Raw genomic sequence first — 27,960 nt, 5'->3', positions numbered from 1 at the left:
TTATTTTATGACTCTCCCAGGTTTCAAGATCATATAATCATAATATATTTTATACATAAATCATATAGTCAAGATCACTACTATATAATCTTAAATCTTTATATTACATATTGCTTCTATATTCTTACAATCTCAGCTGTAAAGGATAATTTCCCTTGTTGAACCTGGACAAGGAGTTTAGAATATGTTCCAGGAGCTGAACCTTTAGTTATCCGTCCTGGATTTAACACTGTACATCCCTCCACATCTCGGATGAAGTAAACCAGGTCAGAGGGAAGGAGGAGAAGGTGTGGAGGCTCCTGGAGGAGTCCATGTTTCTCCTGGTGCTCGAAATCTATGTTTTGCTCCAGGCTCGGAGGGTAGAGAGGATAATAACTCCGCTGTGACAGAAGGTGTGATACTAATCTTGACAGCCTAAATATTTTAATAAATTAACATTTTGAAGAAACTGTTTTTGTAATTACTAGAGAACCTCCATAGAAAGAGGGACACGCCTGATTCACAAATGTACTCTTTAAACCCTTTTCTGATCAATTGTGGAAGATATCGTCGTTTTCCAACTTGAATTGTTTAATTCCAACAATGCTCCCCGTTGTTTCTGAAGCAGAAATGCGCAAGCCATTTTAGGGGAACAATTGGATGAATTTCTTAAGCAGTCTTGTTCAAAACTTTAGAGGGTACCGTTGTGAATCAAACATGTCAATCTTGTTCAATAAAACATAAATTATGTCTACACTCAACACAGTCCTCTTTCTTTAACTTTTTATGGAATTAACAATTACAGAATTGTTTTTCATTAAAAACTAGAACCCGCTGCGGAATTTTCCGTCTTAAGTTACTCAGAAAAGGTATCTTTTGAACCAGTGCTTAAGATCCGGATCCACAACAATATGCAGATCTACGGATCCGGATGCAAGCGGCAAAGTTTCAATTACTCAATTTGTTTTACCCAATGAGATAATCATTAATACCTTCCAAATCATTTAATGTTAAATAGTTTCTGCTTGAAAATATATTGTTAACAGAAATGCTCAGTCTCAGAAAATCACATTTCATCCAGATAAGCAAACCTAGTCCAGGAAGGATAAAACTAACCTGTCTCCGGCTCTAGGAGGAAAACTGATCTCCTCACGTCCAAGATGAAAAAGAATATCTGAAGATGTGACACCAATATTTACTCCATTTACACTAAATACTCCAGGATCAGACACAGATCTAAAATATAGTTTTTTAAATATTCTTTTTGTATGTTTGTAATATTTATGTATAGTGGGTTGAATTTGAAACCAAGCTTAAGACCCAGTTATCTAATAGTATACCTAATAAAATAATATTTTTTTTAAATAAATGGCAAGCTGAAAAAACACTGGAAAAAGGATTCGGATCCAGGTAATGAACATTTATTCAAGATTTTATGATTTAAAAAATAATTTTCTAATTAGTTTTCAAACTTTTTTCACTTATTTTTATGCAACAACTTGATTTTTTAAAAACCTTTTACTTGAAGAACCATTCAGAGATAAGGACTTTTTTAATAATCTCTGTTAATCTCTGTTAATCTGTTAATCTCTGTGAATAAGCACTGTTGATCTCTGTTAATCTCTGTCAATCTCTGTTAATCTCTGTTAATCTCTTTTAATCTCTGTGAATAAGCACTATTGATCCCCATATTGGTTTAAAGATTTCTTATTAACGACTATTTAATGCTGAAAATTGCTGTCAGTTTGCCATTTTAAAAATATGATAGTTTTTGTAAGTTCTACCAGTATTAATTGATAAATGTACATTGTACATTACAACCAAATAAAATTCCACTTAGCTGCTACATTTAGACACATATATTACGCAACAAAAAAGTATCCAAGTTCATAAAATCTGCCACACTACTTACACCTGCCACAAAATCTCTAAGAGGTGTATTATTTGGAGAAGAGGGGAATGATTTTTAAAAAATTGGAGGTAAGTGAAAAATTGAACATCAATTAAACGAAGAAAACTCGCTGCTAACTTTTGGAGAAAATAGAAGATTTTCAAACAGCGGGACGGGGGGNCTCCCTGTCCTAACATGTATGAAAGTATACACTTCTGAAATCTCCCTGTCCTAACATGTATGAAAGTATACACTTCTGAAATCTCCCTGTCCTAGTATGAAAGTATATATTCGAACCTTATTTTGCTCCCCCAAGGGCTAGGTTCTCCAAGACTGTATGGAGGTTGAGGATAAACAAAGTTTTCATGAAGATCTCTCTGCGACGGAACCAGGAGAACCTCCGTCCTTGTTTCCTCCAGGGCTGAGTAGATCTGCTTCAACATTGTCTCAAAGATTTGATGGTAGGAATCAGTGTGAGCGTCTATAACCTTGTTCCTAGAGTCTACAAAGGGTCCGACTAGGATAAGAAGATGAGGACGGGTTTCCTGAACTATATCCAGGAGATCAAGGAGAGGTTGGTAGTTATCCGAGTCGTTCAAGGTGTAGGGTCCGCAGGCTGTGTATATCTCCGTACACTGATCTTTCTCTACAGGCACAGGAGAAGGAGTTGGGAGCTCTGAGTAAAGTTTACTCACGAGGAGTTTACTCCCGTTAGGATTGGTACACTCTACACCGACAATCTGTCCAGGGAAGAGAGAATAAGAATCAAGTTTGGAAAGATCCAAATGTATAGAATGTCCTCCCGTTGCGTCCATGGAGCCTTGCAGCACAACGGAGTTACTGTTCAAATGCCCCTCGGAGTCACAACAGATTCGTCCTAGGGCAACCTGAGGTTCAACCTGTGTTAACCTTGTGTCCATAGGTTCTCCTAGATCATACTTCTCCGTGATAATATCTCCCAACCTACAGATAGTCTCATCCAAGACAGCAGCTCGTTCCCTCAGCCGTTCATACATAAACCTATACGGAGAGGTTAGGGTTAGGGCTTTTAAAGATATCTCAGCAGGGTCGTTGGACGGGGTCCAATCTCCGGGTGCGTCTTTGCTGTGAGCTAGGACGGTTTCTCCCTTGTTTGATCTGTCTGAGTACTTGAGGGTAACTTGAGAACTGTTCAAGCTGGGAGAGGATTGGGGAGTTAGACTCGGACTCCCGATAGCATTCACAAACCTGACAAAATTAAAGTATTTCAAAAATAGCTTTAAATTAAGATAAAAAAGTATCAAATAAGGTAAATCCGTAATATTTATAGAAAAACCACATTTAAATTTATCCATTTTTAGATAGAAAAACTAGGATATCGTTAACATGTTTGCTCAGACTAAGGTTAGGGTGTCGTTGTGTCTCTTTTAATGGAGGGTCAGTTGAAACTAGGTAGACAGTCCCTCACAATGAAAGAAAATCACCTTTTATTGATTTGACCATCTGGAGTAATATTTCTCTTGCCTGCACCCGCCGCAGTGAGCCTAGTGGGCGTTCCCAACTCCGGGCAATCAGGTAAGTTCTCCACCCCCTCAATAGGATCCAGAGGGCGGCGTGGTCCTCGCAAATGTTTCAATTTCTCAGATTCAAATGACACCAGAGAGTCCAGGGTTGGGGGTTTCCCAGTGTGAAGTTTGGATTTAGTATTGTAGGAGAAATATTCACAGGAAATCTTGTTTGCGTCGATATTGTAGAAATCACACAACTCCTAAATAGCAAGATGAAGTTTCGCAATTAATAATAATTACTTGGATGTTCTTGACCTAAGTCTTCCTTCCCTAGGTATCATTGACTCATTGACCCCAAGGAGAATTGAATAGAAGGAGGGGGCAATAGGGTTTCCGTACACTTTGCTGTGACGTTTTTGGACTGCTGAAGAACTAGTTTTTGCGTAACAACAATAACAAAGGCAGCCGATCTAATGTAATCAAACATGAGTTAGTATACGGTGAATCTTCATCTAACGCCAGAGATGCGCCAGATGTCTGTTTATCATTTGTGTTATTGTTTACAATCTTTATTATCGTTGTTACGCAAAAACTAGTTCTTCAGCAGTCCAAAAACGTCACAGCAAAGTGTACGGAAACCCTATCGCCCCCTCCTTCTATTCAATTCTCCTTGATTGACCCTAACCTTCCTTTCTTGATATCCTTGATCCTAACCTTCCTTACTAGATATCCGAACCTTCCTTTCTTGATATCCTTGACCCTAACCTTCCTTCCTAGATATCCGAACCTTCCTTTCTTGATATCCTTGCTTCCCAGATATCCTTGATCCTAACCTTCCCTTATTAATTTCTTATTGAGTGTTTGGGCTTAGGACTATCTACCCTCGTGGATGAGGGACACTATGCCCCCGATTGTTCTGCAGATCTGCATATCCGAGATCAGTGACAGAAACCCAGCAAATCACATTAAAACCTTTCGTTTCTAAGTTTATCACTTAAAATGTTTGAATAAATAGATGGCCATCCTCGAGTTTAGAAAAAATTAATACAATAAATTAACAATTTAATCCTGTCAAACATTGATATTCCTTGTGCATGTTGTTAATTTCATAAATAAATAACTAAATGAAAAGTACATATTAATTATTTCAAAATTACCATCATCAAAAGTAAAAAAAAACCTATTTAAAACTTGAATAAATTTTCAATATTACAAAAAATGGGATATTTAAAAAAAACTTTAAATGAGCAAAAATGAATGGGTCCGGTGCTCCATGAACACCTTCCTTCCTAGATATCCTTAATCCTAACCTTCCTTCCTAGATATCCTTGATCCTAACCTTTCTTCCTAGATATCCTTGATCCTAACTTTTCTTCCTAGATATCCTTGATCCTAACCTTTCTTCCTAGATATCCTAAATCCTAACCTTCCTAGATATCCTTGATCCTAACCTTCCCTCCTAGATATCCTTGATCCTAACCTTCCTTCCTAGATATCCTTGATCCTAACCTAACTTCCTAGGTATCCTTGATCCTAACCTTCCTTCCTAGGTATCCTTGATCCTAACCTTCTTTCCTAGATATCCTTGATCCTAACCTTCCTTCCTAGATATCTTTGATTCTAACCTTCCTTTCTTGATATCCTTGATTCTTACCTTCCTTTCTGGATATCCTTGATCCTAACCTTCCTTCCTAGATATCCTTGATCCTAACCTTCCTTCCTAGATATCCTTGATCCTAACCTTCCTTCCTAGATATCCTTGATCCTAACCTTCCTTCCTTGATAGCCTTGATCCTAACCTTCCTTCCTTGATATCCTTAATCCTATCCTTCTTTCCTAGATATCCTTAATCCTAACCTTCCTTCCTAGATATTCTTGATCCTAACCTTCCTTCCTAGAAATCCTTGATCCTAACCTTCCTTCCTAGATATCCTTGATCCTAACCTTCCTTCCTAGAAATCCTTGATCATATCCTTCCTTCCAACTTCCAACCTTCCAACCTTAATTTTGAGAAGAACATCTCCATCCGTGATATCCAGATCCAAATCAGCAAACTCCTCCTGAATATCCTCAACGCTCACGCCAGACATAATTTTCTGTAAAATATAAAAATAATGATCACGCCGGGAAATATCTCTCTGTTTAGTCCAAAACTACACTAGTATTGAGCGGTATCACTGTTAATGTTAAAATCTTGAAATACTCCTGAAAAGATCTCTATTTAAGACGGAACAACATCTTCCTCTGTCTCCGGTACTGAAGTTCTCCTCTCCTCACCATGGCGTGAATAACCTTGGTGATCGCTTTCTCCGGGTACTTCTGTTTAGCGAAGTCTCCCATGATGGTATGCTCTGACACCTGGGACCCGACAGCAAACCTCTTCTTGAGCTGCTTCTCGATCCTCTGGATGATCTCCTGATCCTCCTCCGTTGTAAATCCCTCGGCTCCAGATAGATCTCCGCTCATAGCGGAGGTTAGAGTTGAAACCTGCAATAATAGAGATTTTTAAGTGAGAATGATATTCAAATGAAACTTGGATCCTCAAATTACAAAATGTATTCCCTCTTTTCCTTCTCTTAAACATTTATTTTAACATTTAAAACGCTTGTATTTATGTAGAAACAAGCTTTGGACCCAGCTTTGCCTGGTAACTAACTTACCCTATACTAGGGTACAGTGAAAATGGTATGAAACATATGAATATCATATAAAGAATCCGCCCTAGGCTTATGAATGTTTTAAACTTGGGCATTATCTCTCTATATTGGAGCCTAGATGAAATGAATCCATTCCTGAGACCGCAATAAAAAAAAATTCGGGAAAATGCAGCTCAAGTCTAAGCTGTCGTTGGGCCTTATTTACGGCTTGGCTTTCGGATTCAAGCAGCATCTTATTTTCCAAAGAGCTGAGTTCAAAAAACCGGTTTCATATTCTTATAATAAATCAAAGAATTATTTAAAAAGACGATATGGAATTCGTCACTGAATTCCCATGTTTATTGGGACACCCTGTACTCTGTAAATGAACTTTATAATCTGGACCTACATATGGCTTTTCAAGAATGTTTGTGATTTCTTCATTGGAGAGACTACATGTGAATACTGGTTCATGGATGCCTCCACTGGTCAATGAAACAAGATCTTATAAGGTTGTGGCCTTGCTAATATGAAACCGGTTTTTTGAACTCAGCTCTTTGGAAAATAAGATGCTGCTTGAATCCGAAAGCCAAGCCGTAAATAAGGCCCAACAACAGCTTACACTTGAGCTGTATTTTCCCGATTTTTTTTTAAATTGCGGGCTCAGGAATGGATTCATTACATCTAGGCTCCAACATAGAGAGATAATGCCCAAGTTTAAAACATTCATAAGTCTAGGGCAGATACTATTGTAAAGACCAAGATATTCGAAAATTCGATAAAAATATAGAACAAAAATGTGTTCATAATTCATTCGTTTCAGAACAAACTACATTTTTTATGGCTTCCGCCCCCACTGAAGCACTATTTGTGGATATTTTTCGGTTAACAAAATTTCTGTAGCTAAAAAATTGACAAAGATAGTTTCTGGATTTTCGTAAATTTCATGAAAAATGCGGTACATAAAAGTCCAAATTTGGGAATCAAGATGTCTTCCAATCAAAAAACGCGTTTTTCTAAATTGTTCTAAAAATTGAATTTTACGGAAAAAAAATGATAAGAAACGAAAAAAAGATTTGTTTAATTTCACCGTACCCTACTATACAAGTCAACCCACTCAACTAAGAATTAGATTAATAAACCAATATTGAAACATTTCACTGATTCTACTGAGTTCCCCAAAATCAAAATTTGAGACAAATAGGTCAAGGGGTTCCTTTGTTATGATCGGACATAAAAACAATCAGACAAACAGAGATCAATACTTATTTGTTAATTGAAATATTTCCCGGGAAACAGAAAATTTTGTAATTGGTGGTAATAGTCAATTACTTTATGGGGAAGTTAAGTAAAAAAATGTAATTTCTAGGTTTACACAATTTTATCGTCTTTTGAGCTTATCAGGAAAACTTAGCTGCGCGGGTTGTTATTCTACTTATTTGTCCCATGGAACAGTTACATCATGGGTTATATCATGGCTTTGTGAAGTTGAACAAAAAGTGGTTAAATGATATTTGTTTGTTGAATTTATACCTGGAAAAGTCGGAGTGCTTCGTCAACATGTTTTGCCGTTGCAAAAGGTTTCAATTCCATCTTAGCCAGAGATTCACTAATTCTTACAACAGCTTCCAACTACAATACAATAGTTTTTATTATTTGCAAGCTCAAGTGCCCGTGGAATTTTAAAAAATCATATCTTTAGGAGATTTATGAGTTTGCGGATTTTACAGAATATGTTTCGTATATTTTGCAAAAGATGGTGTTAGGTTTAGTTAAGTCTTATAATGAAATAGAATCTGTATCTGTATCTGTATCTGTATCTGTATCTGTATCTGTATCTGTATCTGTATCTGTATCTGTATCTGTATCTGTATCTGTATCTGTATCTGAATCTGTATCTGTATCTGTATCTGTATCTGTATCTGTATCTGTATCTGTATCTGTATCTGTATCTGTATCTGTATCTGTATCTGTATCTGTATCTGTATCTGTATTTGTATCTGTATCTGAATCTGAATCTGAATCTGAATCTGAATCTGAATCTGAATCTGAATCTGAATCTGAATCTGAATCTGAATCTGAATCTGAATCTGAATCTGAATCTGAATCTGAATCTGAATCTGAATCTGAATCTGAATCTGAATCTGAATCTGAATCTGAATCTGAATCTGAATCTGAATCTGAATCTGAATCTGAATCTGAATCTGAATCTGAATCTGAATCTGAATCTGAATCTGAATCTGAATCTGAATCTGAATCTGAATCTGAATCTGAATCTGAATCTGAATCTGAATCTGAATCTGAATCTGAATCTGAATCTGAATCTGAATCTGAATCTGAATCTGAATCTGAATCTGAATCTGAATCTGAATCTGAATCTGAATCTGAATCTGAATCTGAATCTGAATCTGAATCTGAATCTGAATCTGAATCTGAATCTGAATCTGAATCTGAATCTGAATCTGAATCTGAATCTGAATCTGAATCTGAATCTGAATCTGAATCTGAATCTGAATCTGAATCTGAATCTGAATCTGAATCTGAATCTGAATCTGAATCTGAATCTGAATCTGAATCTGAATCTGAATCTGAATCGGGAGCTCGGAATGAAATTAGAATAGTAAGAAACCTACGATTTAATTCGTAACAATCCCCATTTTAATTGAATCTAAATTTAAAAGAAAAGTACATTTTGACCTCCTGAGGTCATTGATACTTTGAGGTCAAAAACATTTGCAACAACCGGCCTGAAAAGAATCTCAATACTGGATTCAGAACACCAAGAAACCTATGATTTGATACTTCACATGACTTATTTTCATTGATGTTTTATTTAGACCTCCGTAGGTCATTGATATTATATAAATAGACCTCTGGAGGTCATTGATATTTAGAGTTCAAATACCTTCAGGATCATTCATGGTCAAAAAGGTCCTATCCTTCTTTCCTAGATATCCTTAATCCTATCCTTCTTTCCTAGATATCCTTAATCCTAACCTTCCTTCCTAGATATTCTTGATCCTAACCTTCCTTCCTAGAAATCCTTGATCCTAACCTTCCTTCCTAGATATCCTTGATCCTAACTCGCACCTAGACCTCGCGAATGCCACGTAGCGCTTCAAGGTGTTGAGGGGCAGTTCACCCTCTGACGCGGTCTCCGTGGAGGCATTAATGTGAATACTCATCACGTGACGAGCCATCGTTGTGTCTCGCTTCTCGTCGTGCTCGTCTTTAACGATAAATATCGTGTCGAACCTGGAGAGTATGGTTGGCATGAAGTCGATGTTCTCTTCGGCTCTGGAATCGTCCCAACGGCCGAAAACGGAATTGGCCGCGGCCAGCACAGAGCATCGGCTGTTAAGGGTGGTTGTAATTCCCGCTTTGGCGATAGAAATAGTCTGCTGCTCCATCGCCTCGTGGATTGCAACTCTGTCGTCCTCTCTCATCTTATCGAACTCGTCAATGCAGACGACACCACCGTCGGCGAGAACCATAGCACCGCCCTCGACCACGAACCCGCGGGAGGATGGATCTCTCATCACACTAGCAGTTAAACCAGCAGCACTGCTTCCCTTTCCGCTGGTGTAAACTGCTATCGGAGATACTCGTTCAACAAACTTGAGAAGCTGGGACTTAGCTGTACCTGGATCTCCAAGAAGTAAAACGTTGATATCTCCTCTCCGGGTTAATCCGTCCGGCAACCTCTTCCTGCTCCCTCCAAACAACAAGCAGGCGATAGATCTCTTGATGTCCTCTGAACCAAAGATGGACGGAGCAATGGATTTAGTGATGATGTTGTAAATCTCAGGATCGGCGGCCATTTGACGAAACTTTTCCTCCTCTTCGCCGGAGAAAGTGATGTTTCCGGCGGCCCGGCCGGGACCCTCGGTCTGAACCTGGATTCCAACAACACGAAGATACGGCATTCTTACTCCTACAGCACCCTTCTCCCGTCCTTTACCAGTGGAAGCTTTCTGTATAGAGTAAACTCCGGTCACGGAAACACGGTTCCCAGGAACTGCTTTCTCACACAGAGACCTGAAGAAAATACAGAATAGAACAGGGAAAACGTTTCAGTTACAGAAAAATGTGCAAGAATTATAATGTTTAACAGTGATATAAGACTAGATAAATGGAACATGTATCTAAGCTTAAGCTTGTAAAAAGTCACATATACCCCTATTCAATTCCGTTAAAAACGAGCATATCCTGAAATGTTTGTATTTAAACTTAAAAATATTAACATTATTTACCTCTCAAGGAAGAGTTGAACGTGTCTCGGCATCTCTCCGTGGGGAACCGAGTCCGGAGCCTCCTGAAGTTTTAGAATCTGGAAATCCACGCACTTGCATTTATCCGGCAGGATGAAGAACGGATCCAAGGGACATTTAGGTCGACCAGCCTGATCGGAGTTACATTTCCGCGGCATTGAGTAACCGTCAAACCCGGGTTTAATCGCCAGGTTGGGGATAGTAGTACGACAAGAGCGACACTGGATGGTAATATTAGTCGCCTTGGCCTTGATTCCTGAGGCGGCGACGATGATTCCGGGGATTTTAACGAGTTTGGACACCTGGTCGCTCTTGAGGCTACGGACGGAGGTTCCGGTTTCGTCGCTTCCCAGGGTGACATGGATATCCTGGAGTTCATCTTCAGGGTTGCGGGGTCTGGTCACCTTAACAGGAGAGACAAATTTATATTTAGAAGGATTGTTCTGTGAAAAATTAAAGGCGGTATGGGCAGAGTACGAATTTAATTCAGAATCTAATGGTATTAATCTTGTTAAATACGTTCATCGCGTATAACGGAGAATTAAGTGAAACCTCTGTATTGGTTGGAAATTCTAGCGAAAGAGATCTAGCGACCGTATTTATGTCTTTCAAAGAACACACATCATATTAAAATAAAAGGGTTGACCAAAATTTATTGTGGAATGTTATAATTGAAAAAGTTAAGAACAATTTAGAATTAATAATTTTTTGAATAAATACACAATCGGTGGTCTCTATCATTTCACTCGCTTTAAAGAAGCAATTAGCATTTTTAGTTAAGCTTTATAAAAAGTACTTTTCTAGAACGAAAATATAAACGAGAAGAAATCTGACTGTTATTTCTTAAATTTAGATTAAACAATATTATTTTATTAAATATCCAGACCTCGTCGGCAATCTCCTTGGCGGCCTCCTCGAAGAGAGGCATCATGTCGGAGGGGGACCTCCGGATTCTGTCCGTCAGTTCTCCGTCGAAGGAAGCGAGGTCGTTTAGACTGACATCAACACTGTACTCCTGCCTAAAAAATATAGGGTTAAGGATTTTTACAGACGTATCATTTATTCACACAAACAACGTTAAATTATCTCCGATGTACTTTTCCTACATCGTTCAGCCCCCCTCCTCCCAATCTTTGTGACAGAAACAATCTCAAGAACTGACGAGGGTCAACCCAGACCGAAATAAATTTTCAATAAATGTGGAACTAACAACTACTTTTTTTACTCTACAGAGGTTTGGTCCATCCCCATCACAAAAATTTTAAATAAACAAAACCTTTAAAAAACATTAAAGTTAGTATTGTTAAATTGTTCAGTGTGTGCTTTTGGTTCTTTTGCAACGTATTAATAATTTTAATTTGATGACAAGTATTTCATCTCCACCACTTACCCCAAGATATTCGAAAATTCGATAAAAATATAGAACAAAAATGTGTTCATAATTCATTCGTTTCTGAACAAANTAGGACAGTGTATAAGGTGAGATAGTTGTTCTTAATGGCATCTCTGTACATTTACCTGAGATAGTTGTTCTTGATGGCATCTCTGTACATTTACCTGAGCTAGTTGTTCTTGATGGCATCTCTGTACATATACAAGAGCTGGTTGTTCTTGATGGCATCTCTGTACATTTACCTGAGCTAGTTGTTCTTGATGGGATCTCTGTACATTTACCTGAGATAGTTGTTCTTAATGGCATCTCTGTACTTGAAGGTGAAGTTCCCCTCCTGGGTGAAGTCCCTAAGAAACTCCACAAACTGCTTCTTTACCGCAACATTAGCAGTCCCATCCACGTTCTGAGATTCAGAAAAATTGTCGGAGAAAAATACTCCAGCATCATCGAAACCTTCCATTTTATCTGAAACTTGAAATTATTGAAATTACATCAAATCTATTTTTAGTTAAGCATAAAGCAATGAATTAAATTTAAATATTTCAAGAATTTACTATAAATTGAAAATTGTATGCATTTGATTAAGCTTTTTAAAAGAAACCTGATTAATTAAGTTTATGCTGTAAAAAGTGAACTATGTATAAGAAGCTATTACAGGGAACATGTATCTAAGCTTAAGCTTGTAAAAAGTGAACTATGTATAAGAAGCTATTACAATAAACTATGCATCTAAGCTTAAGCTTAAGTAATAATTAGCTGTGTATAAGAAGCTATTAAAGTGAACTATTTATCTAAGTTTCAGCTATTAAAAAGAGCTATTTATAATAATTACGGTGAACTATGCAAAAGAAGCTTTTTAAGTGAACAATGTATATTGAATAAGGGCTATTTACATATGTATACAACTATGTATAATAAGCTATCACATGGACTGTGTATAAGAAGCTTTTAAAGTGAACTATGTATGTTGAATAAGAAGCTATTTACATATGTATACAACTATGTATAATAAGCTATCACATGGACTGTGTATAAGAAGCTATTAAAGTAAACTAAGTATAAAGTTAAAGCTAATTAACAGGGAACTGCGTATTCAAGTAAGGATAAATACTGAAGCATATAAACAAAGAAAACCAAAGAACTAAGATAACATTAAAGAACATAACAGATGAAACAAAAAATAAGAGATTAGAACTCTTCAAATCAACTGTCTAATGGCTACTGAACAAAAGATTCTAACAGGTACAGCAGTTTTAATAAGTCAACAACGGTCTCAGACGGAATTTAATCGATACAGGATCGTGCAGAGCGTTTATAGTAGAATGACGGGACAACCAAAAAATCATTAGAGCTTTTTTAGGGATAACATGTAGAAAATAAAGGGTGGTAAATTCCTAAAGAATCATATACTAGGACGGAACCACGATTTAACCTTGTTAAAAATGTTACCAGGCATATTTTAATTTATTAAACCTTTTCCTATTAACCCCGACACTCAAATTGCAACAAGTAATCACAGCGACTGAGATAATTCCCGCCAACGCGCAAAACGCTGCGTTCATCCAGTTTAAAGTTTTAAACTCAACGAAGACGATTTAAACAGTGACGGTGGTGAATTAAAAATTTAAAGAGGAGACTGAAAAACAATTTTAGTTCAATTATTAGGGGAAGAAAAAAGAGAATGTGGAGGAGAAGGTTACATTCACTCTTTGGAAATATTTGAGGGAGAACTAGACTAGGGGCAAACTTCTAGCTTCTTTATTACGATTTTACGAAAATGAATTAACCGTTTTCTTTTTGATTGTTAAGAAATATGTTGACTTACTGAAAAAAATGTTATGTTTTTTACTTATTAATTAATATGTCGACTTATTAAATTGATATGTTGACATATTGAATTGCTATGCTGACTTATTGAATTAATGAGTTGACTTATTAAATTGTTATGTTGTCCTGTCGAATTATGTTGTCCTATCAATTTGTATTAATCCTCAAATTGTCGTTTCACCACCAGTTTTACTTGTTCCCAGGTCACCCTGAAATAAGAAAACATATTTTAAACTATTCTAAAATCAGAAATTTAAAAAGTGCAGTCAGGGCTACTCACAAAGAATGATATTTAAAAGACGACTCTATGGAATGCATTAAAGCTTTTTCCTTGCAATATTGACAGAGGCGTATTCAGGCGTATTCAGGATTTAGTCCAGGGGGGGGGGGGGTTAAAATTTGCCCGAGGTGCAAAGATTTTTTTGGGGTTAGCCCTCCCCCCTGGATTGCTAAAACTAACCTAAAACAGGGGCTGTATTCTGAAAATTAAGTACCACAATGAATTATCTCAAAGAATTTGACATTTTAATGCTTTAAAATAAACAAATTACAAATTTAAATATATCACTGCCGCAAAAATCTTCTCTGATAATTAAAAAAATAAACCGCGCGAAATTTAAAATTAAACAATTTCATAAAACATGCATAATAATAAGATCCATAAACATTAAACAATAAACATATACTAGAGGGGTGGGGCGTGCTGTGGTAATTGGCCGCTCCTTGGGGGCTGAACCCCCCATGAAAATCAAAGCCTCCACTTTTCCTGAGTATTGCTGCCCATGACAATGTATTGATAAATATGCTGAGTGCTGACTACTATGTATTGATATATATGCTGAGTGCTGACCACTATGAATGTTAGATAACTTCGTCTCTTAAACGTTTAATGGGACACTCGAGTTAATGTAGTGGAACCCAGAAAATTGTAGAAGAAGACGACCTTTAAACAATATTATGGGTATTTTATGTTGTTAAAAGCAATTAGCTTCACCGGTAGCTTTGAAATCAACTTTTTAAGTGAAATGGGTCTGTGTATATTGCACATGGCGCAATTGCCGTGTTTCATGTTTATTTGGCTATATTTAAAATAGTTTTCACATTTCACAGTTTAATGCGTTCCTCTAAACATATGATTTTTATATTTCTAATTAATAATTCATTTTCACTCATGTTTCTTCACCTGGCAACAATCCCATCATCTGTGATAGACTTCGCATGAAAATCTGCCGGACAAAATCTCGAATTGGTTTCATCTATCCCGTCCTCTAGACCGTCCTTCTTCTCCTTCCAGCCTCCAGAATTGACCTCGGAGATATCTTGAGGCTGAAAACCTGACAGAAGTTTTGTTCGTAAAGGTGGGAACCTGGTAATTCGTGTGCTCGCCTTGTTAAAAAAAAACTTTAGATGATTCATATCTTTTAATTTTCACATTTAGTTTGTTTACATTCTACTATGATGAACTGTTGCTGGTTTAAAACTAGTTTCAATGTAAACATAACTCCGTATTCCAGAGCAGAACAGAAGGAGTGCCGGGCCTACACTGGGCAAAACTTAACTGACATGGAAACCCAGCTTTGCCTAAATTTTTCCCTGTAAGTCACCCCTCTCATTTTAGAATTAATTCAAAACTAGGCTATAAGAACGTTCCGTGGTTCCACCGAGTTCCCCAGTCAAAATTTGAGGCAAATCGGTCCATGGGTTCATAATTTATGATCTGACATTAAAACAAACAAACAGAGAAACAGAGATTATGCATATACAGAGCGTCCCATAACACATTGATCATCTCCAAGATTTAACGCTGAAATACGCACACAATACTCGAGAAAAACTTGGCATTTTCTGCATGCAAATTTTTATATTAAGCTTTTACAATTTTTTTAATTTTCTGATAAGTCCCGAAAATTGCAATTTAGAGCCGCCCATAAACGTTCCGAACTGATGTGGGACACCCTGTAGATGACCTTAATTCTATGTTCGTTCTATTTCATATTTTTAAAAAAAAATAATTCAGGCTCTTAAATTTTAACCTGTCCTGCAGCTCTCCTCTTCTCTTTCTGTGCTTCTACAAATATATACATTCGAATTTATAAGTTCTCAAATTATAGTACAGTGCTGAACACTTTAGAATGAGATATCCTTAATCTCGATTACTTAATCTGAGTATTCAATGGACACACTTTTAATTTTCTTCTTAAACCGTTCTTTCTTAGAGAGAAAAATTAAAAACCGGTTTTTTAAAATAAGAGAGTCCCTCCCGTTTCTGTATATTGATCTTAAATGGCGCGCAAAATTTCAAATTTATCGGCTTCGTATACGCGACTCTGATTTGTTGGATTTTATGCACTTTTCAGGATACAAGCACAAGATTAGGTTAGTCTCGATATCAAGAGGATCAAGCATTAATCTCAATATCCACCATTCTAAAGTTTTCAGCTCAGAGCTGGGAACTTTAGAATGGGATATCCTTAATCCCGATCAGTTGATTAATCTGGAGATTAAAAACAAGAGGAGAACAAGCCTTATTTAATCTGGAGGATAAGAAAAGGAGGAGATTAAGCATTAATCCCGATATCCACCATTCAAAAGTTCCCAGTTATACTGTAAAAAATGAAATTAAGGACTAAGTTTGGTCGTTAAAGATAAATCAATTTAATCTGAAACATACTTGGATGCAAAATAGAATTTTAAAACTCAAAAAAGTATCGTTTTTACCTATTGCCCAGGAGTCTGGTTCCCATGCGTCCGAACTATCATGATCTTCTCCCGGTCTCTGGTTTATCAGGTGTTCCTCTATACACTTTAAAGGGAGTGTTGGCGAAAATAAAATGGCATAGGATGTATTATAATCAAACTATGAATTAATCTGCGATACTTTTATTTCTATCCGATTTGTCTGTAAAAAGAATTAACATTAACAGTCTCCTTTCTGCAATACCTTTAAGCATATAGGACAGTGTATAAGGACTAAGCGTATATAAGACAGTGTTAAGGACTAAGCGTATATAGGACAGTGTGTAAGACTAAGCATATATAGGACAGTGTAGGCCAGTGTATATGGACTAAGCATATATATAGGACAGTGTATAAGGACTAAGCATATATATATGACAGTATATAAGACTAAGCATATATATAGGACAGTGTATAAGGACTAAGCATATATATAGGACAGTGTATAAGACTAAGCATATATAGGACCGTGTATAAGACTGAGCATATATAGGACATTGTATAAGAATAAGCATATAAGACTAAGCATATATATATATAGGACAGTGTATAAGACTAAGCATATATATAGTACAGTGTATAAGGGCTAAGCATATATATAGGACAGGGTATAAGACTAAGCATATATATAGGACAGTGTATAAGACTAAGCATATATAGGACAGTGTATAAGGACTAAGCATATATATAGGACAGTTTATAAGACTAAGCATATATAGGACGACCGAGGTGCTTTCCCAAAGGTATTTTTCCCAACTGGCAACTTCCCAAATGTGCAATTTCCCAAACGGCAACTTCCCAAGCGACAATTTCCCAAGCATGATCTAGCCGCAGCGCTCGGTCCCAACTCATCCTACCGGCCCCAAATTCACCAATTATGTCTACCGCCTAATTAACAAACATCGGAGATAAATGTGGACAGTGGATATTGAGATTGGAAAATTTGAGTTTGTGGCAAAGACTAAATTCCTGTCTTTAAAAATTACCTCAACATATTCTTCTTCTTCTTCTTCTTCCAGTTCGTTGAAATAATACCGTTTAACACTTTCTTCAGATTCGGCCATCACAGACTTTTCCGTTCTCTCGAAAGACTAATTTTTGAAGGTTCGGAGCAGAAATTGAGATAAAAATGTGTCCTGAGCTGAAAACTTTAGAATGGTGGATATAGGGATTAATGCTTAATCCACTCTTTTTCTTAATCTCCAGATTAAATATTGCTTGTTCTCCTCTCATTTTTAATCTCCTGAGATGGGAACTTTTGAATGGGATATCCTTAATCCTGATCGGATAATTAATCTGGAGATTAAAAATGAGTGGAGAACAAGCAATATTTAATCTGCAGATTAAATGATCAGATTAATTTCTTAACTTTTTGAATTTTTTTATCAACAAATACGGAAAACTGAATTCCACGACATTTTAGCGCTTTTTTGTTTTCTCTAAACCTAAACCTTGTCGCTATGATCCCAGGTTTTATAGTTCTCACGCAGTTGCTCATACTTCTCCAGGTACCCTAAATAGTACTAGGTTTTAATAAATACTTCTCCATGTATAATAAATAGTACTAGTTTATAGTCAATACCCTAAATAGTAACTAAGTTCTAATCAATACTCCTCCATGTACCCTAACTTGTACTAGGTTTTAATTAATACTTCTCCAGGTATCCTAAATAGTACTAGGTTTTAATTAATACTTCTTAAGGAACCCTAAATAGTACTGGGTTTTAATTAATACTTATCCAGGTACCCTAAATAGTACTGGGTTTTAATTAATACTTATCCAGGTATCGTAAATAGTACTAGGTTTTAATCCATACTTCTCCAGGTACCATAAATAGTACTAGGTATTAATCTGTACTTCTCCAGGTACCCTAAATAGTACTAGGTTTTAATCAATACTTCTCCAGGTACCATAAATAGTACTAGGTATTAATCTGTACTTCTCCAGGTACCCTAAATACTAATGTACAAGGTTTTAGTTTAAGTTTTAGCGGGGAAATAATTTCAAAAATATAAGCACGTATGACGTATGGATGAGTGTTTAAACAGGGTTTTTATATTATTAAGAATTACAAAGGTTTTAATTCTCTAGGGGAAAAAAATGAAAAATAGAACATCAAGATGCAAGTTTTTCATCCTTTTAGATACTTTCTACCCAAAAAATCATTTCTTTATCCTCAATTCGGCCAACAAAACCCTAAAAAAATTTGTCGCCGCATAAATATGTCACACTTCTGGGGTAAAATTTAATTCTTATAAGGAGAGAATGATTTTTCAAAAGACAATAAAAACACTTGAGTTTAAACCCTACCTTCTCCTATATCTTCTATTGCTTTACTGTTGATATGAATCATCCCTCCTAGGTCCAACCTAACTAGGCTTTCTAGTTTAAATACCATCTCTGGAACTTCTTCTAGAAGGTTTCCATAGATATCTAGGGTTTCCAGTTCTAAATACAAATATATAGATATCCAGGGTTTCTAGTTCTAAATACAAATATATAGATATCCAGAGTTACTAGTTCTAGATACAAGTTTATAGATATCCAGGGTTTCTAGTTCCAGATACAAATATATAGATATCTAGGGTTTCCAGTTCTAGATACAAGCATATTAATATCCAGGGTTTCCAGTTCTAGATACAAATATATAGATATCCAGGTTTCTATAGTTGTAAATACAAATATATAGATATCCAGGGTTTCCAGTTCTAGATACAAATATATAGATATCTAGGGTTTCTAGTTTTAGATACAAATATATAGATATCCAGGGCTTCTAGTTCTAGATACATATATATAGATATCCAGAGTTGAAAACTTCATAATGGGATATCCTTAATCCCGATCTGTTAATTAATCTGGAGATTAATATCATAAGGAGAACAAGCTATTTTAAATCTGGAGATTAAGAAAAAGAGAGGATCAAGCATTAATCCCGATATCCACCATTCTAAAGTTCCCCGCTCTGGTCATTTTTATCTGTCCTTTTTCCAAAATGTCTAATTCCCAAAACTCATATTTTCATGTCCTTTATCCCAAGTGTCTAATTTCCAAAAGTCAAACAATATATTCTCATGTTCTTTATCCCAAGAAAAATGTTTCAAAATGACTATTTCTCATATGGTATTTTATCAACTGTCGATGTTTGGGAAAAGAGGTATGATTTTACAACGGAACTAATTACTCAAGCTCTAAAGGAATTGAGTTTTTGCCACAAACTCAAATCTTCTGATCCCAATATCTTTTCAATCTGATGGTGCAAACCTTTGATATTTCAAACTTAGATTATTTTACCTATTAGTATTAATAGTTTGAAATATCTATGGTCTACGACATTGGGTTACAAAGATATGGAGATTAGAAAATCAGAGTTTGTGGCAAAAACTCAATTCCTTTCTAGTCTTCCCAACCTGATATCGTACAACTTTGATATTTTAACATGAATTCTGCCAGAGTTAGGAACTGTAAAGAATTTATCCTTGCATGGTATGATCACCATGTGATATCCGAGAGGAGGTTGCAAAGACAGAAGGGATTAAAACTAGAGTTTAAGGCGAGTAATTAGTTATGTACGGTACTTTGGGTATCGTAAGTATATAAATATGTACAGAAGTATGTACCGATATCTCCATTCAGCTCAGGGATTTCGTAAAGGTTGTTTCTCGCGAGTAGAGCATGGCGTAGCTGGCTGAGCTTCATGAACAGTGAGGACGGAATACTCCAGAGTTTATTAAGGTTCAGGTTCAGAAACTTCAGGTTTCCAAGCTCCAGGATCCCGGGGGGTAGCTCCTCAATAAAGTTCCCGGAAAGGTTTAGGTTCTCTAGGTTTACAAGGATATGGATACTCTCAGGGACAGATTGCAGATTCAGGTTCTCCGCTGAGAGAGTGGTTAGGTTCGACAGTTTGACAAACTTCGGCAGATTGTGAATTTCGTTCCTCATCTAATACAGTGAAACCCTTAATAACGAATACATCGAAAGAATTCATCAAATGTCGTATTCTTCTCTTTCTGATGATGGAATGTTGCAGATATTTATTTTTTTAATTAAATGATTATATGGAACTCTTTAAAACTGTTTCCGCATATTCATGGCTATTTATTTATTTTCGCAAATACTGAAATTTACGTAATATAGTATAAAACTCATTGAAAAATTGTCAAGACGACATTTGAAAAATTCTTCCGATGTATTCGTTATTAAGGGTTTCACTGTAGAAAAAAAAAGAATGAAAAAAAACTGTAAAAACCCGTATTGGTTAAAAGTGTTAATTTTCTGTAGGAAATAAATTTCAATTTTTCATTATCAATCAGAAAGAATGAGAAACTATATGTTAAGGCTTAGAAAGGAACTAAGATCTTGCCACAAACTCTAGTTGTTTTAATCCCTATAGCTTTGCAACCAGATGTCGCAGACCTTAGATATTTCCAACTATGTATTCTATAAAATAAAATTCTATAGAAAATTTCATGCAGTTTTAACAGAATATTCTATGATTACAAAGGCTTAAAAATCAAATACCTCTTTAAAGAGGTTGTATCGTTTTTTTCAGTTGCTTCCTTTTTTTTTTAAAAAAGACTAGCATGTTAAATTCACATGCGTACCCTTTTAACTTTATTTCTCTAGCTAGAAATGGATTCTTTCCGATCGTGGTATCTCTAATAAAATAACTTCATTCACATGGAGGAAATTACAAAGTTCAACGCTTTCCTCGACAGAAAAAAAGACGAAATCTTCCTTATTGATAGATATATACAAGGATATAATGCAAGGGAAGTTATTTCAGAGGTGTAAGCATCTTTTATACTGCAGTGCACTGTCTCTGGGCGGTAATGTAAACACGAGACGGGGGTCGAAGCGTGACATGGGATCCATCTTTCACATAAAAAATCAATGAAATATTCTGATCATAGGAAACTATTATGTGAATTATCAAAATTATAAAAATTTAATACTGTTAACCTCCTCGGATACTAAACGAACACTGATGCATCTATTCTTGTTTACAAATTCCGCCCAGAGAGAACTGGTTTCAACATGTACGCAGAGTATACGCAACAGCAATTAACTTTCCTTGCATTATAACCTTGGAAATATAGTGGTTTCAATGGCACCAATGTGCATCGGACATCCCATTCTTTACATGAGGGGTCACTTGAAATTACGTCTACAGTTCCTTCAAGTCAAAGTAAAAATAAACAAACAAAAAAACAGAAGTTAAAATTCAGAACAAGCTTTGATTTCATCTTTTGAAAAGAAATGTTCTACTTTCGTAGTCGGCCTTAGAAGGGTTCTTAATCATCAGCCTGTGGACGGGTTACTACAAAACATATACATCCCAGTCTTGTATTAAGAATAAAAAATATTATCAAAAATTAATTCTTGAATTCAAAATGAAGTGTAAAACTGAAGCTAACCTCGAAAGAGCATTTAGTCCTGTTCCAGTGCGTCAAGGCATTATCCATGATATCTCGACAATTCCCAAGTTCAAGAACTTCAAGGTTCTCCAGGTACGTCAAGGACTGTGGAATCAGATCTATATTTGAACATCTCAGATCAAGTTTGACAAGGTTATTTAAACTAATATCTCCGATAAATACATCTATCAACTCCTTAAACCAAACCGCGGCGAGGGAGAGGATTTGCAACGCGTTCTGCTTAATAATCCAGGTTGGGAGTTTAGTTTGGTCTTTCAGTTCGTTTCCATCCAGGATCAGTGTCTCCAGGTTACTCTGGAAGTATTCCGGAAGATTACGGAGCTTGTTGTAGGATAAATCTAGATATTTCAAACTCTGTAAATCCTCCAAATTTCCCGGGATGTACTGGAGAAGGTTTTCTTTGATATCCAGGAATTCCAGATGGATGAGATCAGAGAAATCCAACCTTGCTTCTGAGATACCAAAATATTGCATTATTAAAATTTAAGTTATATGTGATTTAAATTATAAAATATTTCGAAAACATTATTAAACTTAAGCTTTCATCAAAGATAATTTCATTTGCGAAGAGTTTATAACTTTATGAATTTTATTCTTCATTTTTCTGAGTAACATAATTAATCTATTTCACATACAATTCCTGAGATATTTTTTTCTATAAATCCGCGAGTTAGTTTTAAGAAATGCGGATACCAAAAACGTTTCATCGATACCTTAAAAAAGATTTAAAGAGTAATGCTAATGTTACCTTTTCTTTAATGAAATTAGGTTTAAAATTTCTTTTGATAAATTCAGAACTGAAAACTTAAGAATGAGATATCCTTAATCCCGATTATTTAATGAGTATCCAATGGAAACACTTTTGATTTTCTTCTTAAACCGTTCTTTCTTGGATATAGTAGAGAAAAATCAAAAACCGATATTTTAAAATCAGAGAGCCCTCCCGTTTCTGTATTTTTATCTTAAATGGCGCGCAAAATTTTAAGTTTATCGGCGACTTGTTTGCGACTCTGATTGGTTGAATTTTTTACACTTTTCAGTTTATAAGTACAAGATTGTTAGTCTCGATATTAAGAAAAAGAGAGGATCAAGCATTAATCTCGATATCCACCATTTTAAAGTTTTCAGCTCTAATTTTTTAAAATCAACACTTTTATGTCCCAAATCTCGGGATGAAGCAGTCCTACGGATCAAAATAACATCTCTTTTATCAGGCACTTTTCCCTCCAGTTTAAAAGCGTTGTAGATTAGCGCTATTTCACACAAAAGTTAAATGGCCTCAGATTTCGAGTATTTTATCTCCCTGTAATATTGTTCTGGGCAAGATTAAGAACCCTGAGAAGTTTTAGGTTTAAGATTTCCGAAGGAAAGGTTTTCAGGTTGTTAGAGGCTAGGTTCAAATCTATTAATGGTTCTCTCAAAAATGTTAAAGTTAGAAAAAATCCTCAAATGAAAAACTTTTTCCAGACTTAGATTTTTCCTATAATTTATTCAAGGAGCGAGTTGATCAAGGTTATAATGCAAGGAAAGTTAAGTTTCGTAAACTCTGCGTACATATTGAAACCAGTTCTCTCTGGGCGGAATTTGAAAGCAAGAAGCAAGGTTAAACGCAATAAATTTTGATCATTTTGATAATTCACATAATAGTTTCCTATGCCAAGAATATTTCATTGATTTTTTTTTATGTGAAAGATGGATCCCATGTCAAGCTAGACATCCGATTTGTGTTTACATTACCGCCCATGAGACAGTACACTGCAGTACAAAAGATGCGTACACCTCTAAAATAACTTTCCTTGTAGTATAACCTTGGACTGGATTGAGAACAAGGATAATGAAACAGGGTTACCCACAAAGGATTTTAATTTAATTACAACAATAAACTATTTAGATTTTAACGGTCTTAAAGTTGTTAGCATAAAATATAGTTTTATGCAGGTATATTTAATGATTTGGCAAAGAAATAAACAAAATTACGGATGAAAGAAAAAAGACTGAATCAATTCCGTACAGTCGTCTTATCCTTTATGGGCCACCCTGTGTAGAAAAAATTAAGTACTTTAGTTTCGAGATTACCCTGCAGTTGAATAAGGTTGGATATACTTGAATCAAGCTCCAATAGGTTCTGTGAACTTAAATCCAACTTGGTAATATTGGGATCGAAGACACGGAGAGATATCGAGGGTTCAGGTTCGGAGAAACAATCATTAATTTTAATTGATTCGAGTTCAGAATGTTTCAAATCCGTTTTATCTCGAGATATCTGTGATTCAGGTTCGGACGATTTGTTTTCTGCTCTTGACAAGATAGAGATCTCAGGTTCCGTATTTTCCTGTCTCCGAAGTGCGTCCTCATTGCAATTCTTAGAACCTGACATTTTCAAGGTTTGACTGACACGGTAAAGAAGTTTCTCGAGGCTCTTAGTTCCTGAATTAAATTCTTCAATTTTTCACCATATTTTAATGAAAGAAGAAATTATAAATTATAAATTTCTTCTGAAGGAGAGAGTAGAGCGTGAACTCCTTTTAAACCCTTTTAATTTTATCATATCTTTTCACGGTTGTAAACATTTTTATCCAACTTTACAAACATCCAATAAGTGAATGTGGCAAGTACAGTAAAAAAAACTTAGCATAGAATCACATAAAGTTATAGCTTCAAAACAATTTTCTGAACATGTAATAACCATATTTTCTGTTTTCGTTTAACAAAAATCATTTAGTATTGTATAGTTTTTAAACTAAAATTGGTTCGTGACCTGCACTGTTTGGTTCACGAAAACCATGTACAATTTGAACAGAAAAATAATATCGAAAATGTAAAATGCGCCAAAAAAATACATAAAGTCCGAGAAACAATTTACAAATTTTATTGTTGAGAAAGAAAAAAACATATCACAGATAAAGACTGGCGGCAAAGACGATATCTCGTTTGAGAAGTTTGATCGACTCGGAGAACTTATTCTCTAACTCCGTGTTCCCGATATTCTTTGAGGCTTGAACCATCTGACGGAGTAATTCCTCTAGCAGTCTCATAGATCGGATAATACTTCCCTAGAAAATAGAAATTCAATGAAAGAAATACTTTGTTTTAAATTACAGAAGATGAAAAATATTAAATTAAACAGGAACTATTTCAAAAGATAGAAAGGAACTGAGTTCTTGTCATAAACTCAGTTTTTTAAACCTATATATCTCTGCAATCTAATGTCGCAAACCTTTGATATATATTAAACTATGAATTTTGCTAAATAAGTCTCAATTTGAAATAAAGAATGTTTACACCATAAGGTTACAAAAATTTGAGTTAGAGGCAAAATTAAATTCCTTTCATAAAGAGAACAACAACATATGGGACAAGTAAAGATTCAGGGTTACAAAAAAAATCTAAAAAAACATAAAAATATTGAATTTTCATTTTAATTATTTTTATAGAATTCTTCAGAATTCATAAATTTACAGAAAAAAATTTATTTATAAAAAATGTTTTATACCTCAAACATATCTGTCATCTTGATAATATCCTTGAAGGAGGCGCCCTTGGTCCATTCGTGGACAATATCCATCATAAAGGGTTTAAACCTCTCAACATACTCATCCTCCTCTAGCTCNATATTTTATCCTTGCCTTCTTGGACACCCTAGACACAAAATATATTCCATCTTTGCCTCCTTGGACACCCTACAATACAAAATATATTCTATCTTTGCCTCCTTAGACACCCTGGATACAAAAAATATTTTATCCTTGCCTTCTTGGACACCCTGGATACAAAATATATTCCATCTTTGCCACCTTGGACACCCTGGATACAAAATATATTCTATCTTTGCTATCTTGGACACCCTAGATATAAAAATATTCTATCTGTGCCTCCTTGGACACCCTAGATACAAAATATATTCTATCTTTTCCTCCTTGGACACCTTAGATATAAAATATATTCTATCTTTGCCTCCTTGGACACCCTAGATATAAACTATATTATTTCTACCTTTGTCTCCATGGACACCCTAGATATAGAATATTCTATCTTTGTCTCCTTGGACACCCTAGATACAAAATATATTTATCTTTGCTAGATATAAAATATTGTTCAACAAAAATACTTTAAGTTTTCAATTTTTCCCCCCTAAAAGCAGTAAACTTACTTTGCAATATTTCTGGCCATATCCTGCATAGTTCTCAGAGGACCGGAGAGAGAATCTGTTAGTTTCGGCATCTCACTCGACTTCTCCGAGCACACAAAACAACTGAGGATGGCCGCGACCTGAGGCGGGTTCAACGGGTTGAAAAGTCCGTTAAACATCATCTCTGTGAGTAGAAGCTCGTCAGCCGAACTCAACTCACACGCTATCCGTCCCTTGATCTCTATCACGTCGCTGGCGCTGCAGTAGTTCAGTCGACGTAGCACCCTCTTCATGCACTTCAAATCGTCCATCTGTAACAAGGATTTAGATTTCTTGAGATGATGTTTGGCCGCGATTAACTCCGATGTGACGGCATTCTTGGTTTTCCACTGCTCCATAAGGTTTGCAAGATCAGGATGTTCATTCAGAGAGTGTTTCTGTAATCTTTTCTCAAAGGTTTTAATTTTCTTGACAACGTTCTTGAACTCTGGAGAATTTATCTTCATATCCTTCTCCGGGTCTACCAGGGGAATCTTGTTCTCGCATCGTCTCTGAACCTCCTTGATCGCGTTCAAAACCGCCATTCGTTTGTCCAGAGATTTCAGATCGTCCGGGATATATATTCTTGCACTTGAGATTTGTTGGATTAAAGAGAAGAGAATTGTAACCATAGTCATCTCTCCTTTCTCTCCAGGTTTCACGGCACGGAGCTCGGACGCAACCTTGGTGTTGGCACTATCCTTGCTCACATGGAGGAGAACCTTCGCCATCAGCTGCTCCTCGCTGGTGGTCGTGGATTTGATCTTCTCGAGGTGGCACACTGCACCCCAACCAAAGTCCTGATCCTGATTCTTCACCTTGATCAGACGACCCGCGTTCATGAACCGGACGATATACTGAGGATCTGTAAGAAATCCGTGGAACTCCTCCCCAAGCTTTGTCAGCTGATCCCGGAGCCTGACGTAGCTGGCCACCTCCTCCTCCTTCTCCACGCTCAAACCAGCCACCTGCCCTTCAAGCTTCTTCACCTTCTCATAAACCTGAAATAAAATTTTTTTTGATTTCACAAATTTTGCAAATATCATTAAAAAACTCTTTGTCACGTGACCCTCCATTTCAAAGAGGGATAAGTCCGATACACAATTGTAATCTAATAATCTTTATCTGATCAAAAATGTGAAAGAAATCGTCATAAATATAGCTTTTCAAATTTTTCCTTTGTTTCTGCAGCATAAGTCCGCAAGTTACTTTCCTTGATTTCCACGGAATGATGGTTGATCTTTTATTTATTTATTTATAGAAAAACGTCAATTGAAAAAAAAACACTTTTAAAAGTTAAAAGCCTCAGATATCTTCTTCATTCTTTATCATACAAAGCTTTTAAGGGCCAACGCTGTTGTTTTAAACCACATATTGGAAAATTTCTTAAGTTGGTGAATCTGGATCCAAATTATTACAGGACGGATCAAGGATCCAGGATCCGGATCTTTTCTATCTGCAATTTTTTGGCTTCCTGGATCCGGATTCGAATCCGCAAAAATATGCTGATCCACGGATCCGGATCCAAGGGGCAAAATATCAACCAAAAACTGCAAACAAAAATCTTTTGCTCTCAAACGCCAATTTGTAACTGTTAAAAGAGAAATTTCAAAACATCTAAATGTTTCATCAAGTTTTAGCATAAAAAAATAATTTGAAAATTCTTCTTCTGTTAAAACCATCTTTACGAAAAGTGCATGACCTGGATCCAAATTTAGACCCAAATCCATTTTTTTCCAGTGCGGATTTAGGATCCGGATCCGTATCAAAATTAAATGGATCTTAAGCGATGTCTATACCCTGACCAAAAAATTAATTCATTTTCGCCTAAAAACATACCTAACATCTCGGGGAAAACATTATTGTAAAGAGAGGAAGAGGGATGATTTTTGAAGAAAATATACACCCTGAGAATCTGATAATATCTATTTAATAATCTGTTGACCTGTGGAATAGTTGAATAGTTTTGGAATTGATGAAAGCTTCTCTCCATCATATACTCCGGGTTCACCTCCTCCACCCTCAGTAGGTTCAGAACCATGTTGTAGGTCAGGTGGAAGGCGGAGTTGATCGGATCTGGGGCACCTGTTAATAAATCTCTATTTGAAATTTTACAAGCTTGGGTGGGGGGGG

The 27,960-nt window shown here is 35.9% G+C and overlaps 4 protein-coding genes across 6 annotated transcripts in view; all 4 read right to left on the bottom strand.

Moving 5' to 3' along the window:
- Positions 1-32: 32 nt before the first annotated feature.
- Positions 33-5,844, bottom strand: LOC111698941 (DNA polymerase alpha subunit B-like). Its single transcript, XM_023469429.1, has 6 exons — positions 5,735-5,844; positions 5,358-5,453; positions 3,334-3,617; positions 2,168-3,097; positions 1,096-1,215; positions 33-414 (listed from the first exon to the last, which is right to left on the bottom strand). Exons 2-6 carry the CDS (start codon positions 5,445-5,447, stop codon positions 117-119), a joined length of 1,722 nt encoding a protein of 573 aa, XP_023325197.1. The 5' UTR covers positions 5,448-5,453; positions 5,735-5,844; the 3' UTR covers positions 33-116.
- Positions 5,455-12,122, bottom strand: LOC111698942 (DNA replication licensing factor mcm5-like). Its single transcript, XM_023469430.1, is given in 6 exon segments — positions 5,455-5,844; positions 7,527-7,723; positions 9,049-10,031; positions 10,247-10,668; positions 11,151-11,283; positions 11,939-12,122. Coding segments are annotated over 6 exon segments (2,184 nt in total). The 5' UTR covers positions 12,118-12,122; the 3' UTR covers positions 5,455-5,574.
- Positions 12,123-12,234: 112 nt separating this feature from the next.
- On the bottom strand, positions 12,235-24,406 carry LOC111698939 (leucine-rich repeat protein SHOC-2). Of its 2 annotated transcripts, XM_023469424.1 has the most exons (11): positions 23,736-24,406; positions 22,963-23,061; positions 21,639-22,111; positions 19,842-20,163; positions 18,532-18,669; positions 17,672-17,733; positions 17,207-17,311; positions 16,203-16,287; positions 15,518-15,552; positions 14,668-14,870; positions 12,235-13,693 (listed from the first exon to the last, which is right to left on the bottom strand). In XM_023469424.1, the coding sequence occupies exons 1-11, from the start codon at positions 24,034-24,036 to the stop codon at positions 13,642-13,644; spliced, it is 1,875 nt and encodes a 624-aa protein (XP_023325192.1). In that variant the 5' UTR covers positions 24,037-24,406; the 3' UTR covers positions 12,235-13,641. The 2 variants fall into 2 exon arrangements, with proteins under 2 accessions (XP_023325192.1, XP_023325193.1); XM_023469425.1 differs by lacking the exon at positions 12,235-13,693 and having other exon boundaries at positions 14,670-14,818.
- Positions 24,407-24,512: 106 nt separating this feature from the next.
- LOC111698938 (superkiller viralicidic activity 2-like 2) overlaps positions 24,513-27,960 on the bottom strand; it is a 6,046-nt gene continuing 2,598 nt past the window's right edge. Inside the window, exons 4-8 of one of the 2 annotated variants that reach the window (XM_023469422.1) lie at positions 27,773-27,912; positions 25,810-26,828; positions 25,608-25,626; positions 25,153-25,272; positions 24,513-24,712 (exon numbers count right to left, since the gene is read on the bottom strand). In XM_023469422.1, coding sequence (XP_023325190.1) covers positions 24,554-24,712; positions 25,153-25,272; positions 25,608-25,626; positions 25,810-26,828; positions 27,773-27,912 — 1,457 coding nt within the window. In that variant the 3' untranslated portion in view covers positions 24,513-24,553. Of the gene's footprint in view, positions 24,713-25,152; positions 25,273-25,320; positions 25,340-25,607; positions 25,627-25,809; positions 26,829-27,772; positions 27,913-27,960 lie in introns of both variants that reach the window. The other variant, XM_023469423.1, reaches the window with a different exon arrangement.

Source organism: Eurytemora carolleeae, unplaced genomic scaffold (assembly GCF_000591075.1).
Source record: "Eurytemora carolleeae unplaced genomic scaffold, Eaff_2.0 scaffold129, whole genome shotgun sequence".
NCBI lineage: Eukaryota > Metazoa > Arthropoda > Copepoda > Calanoida > Temoridae > Eurytemora > Eurytemora carolleeae.
The sequence above is the reverse complement of the archived record's forward strand: the minus strand, read 5'-3'. Positions and strand labels throughout refer to the sequence as shown.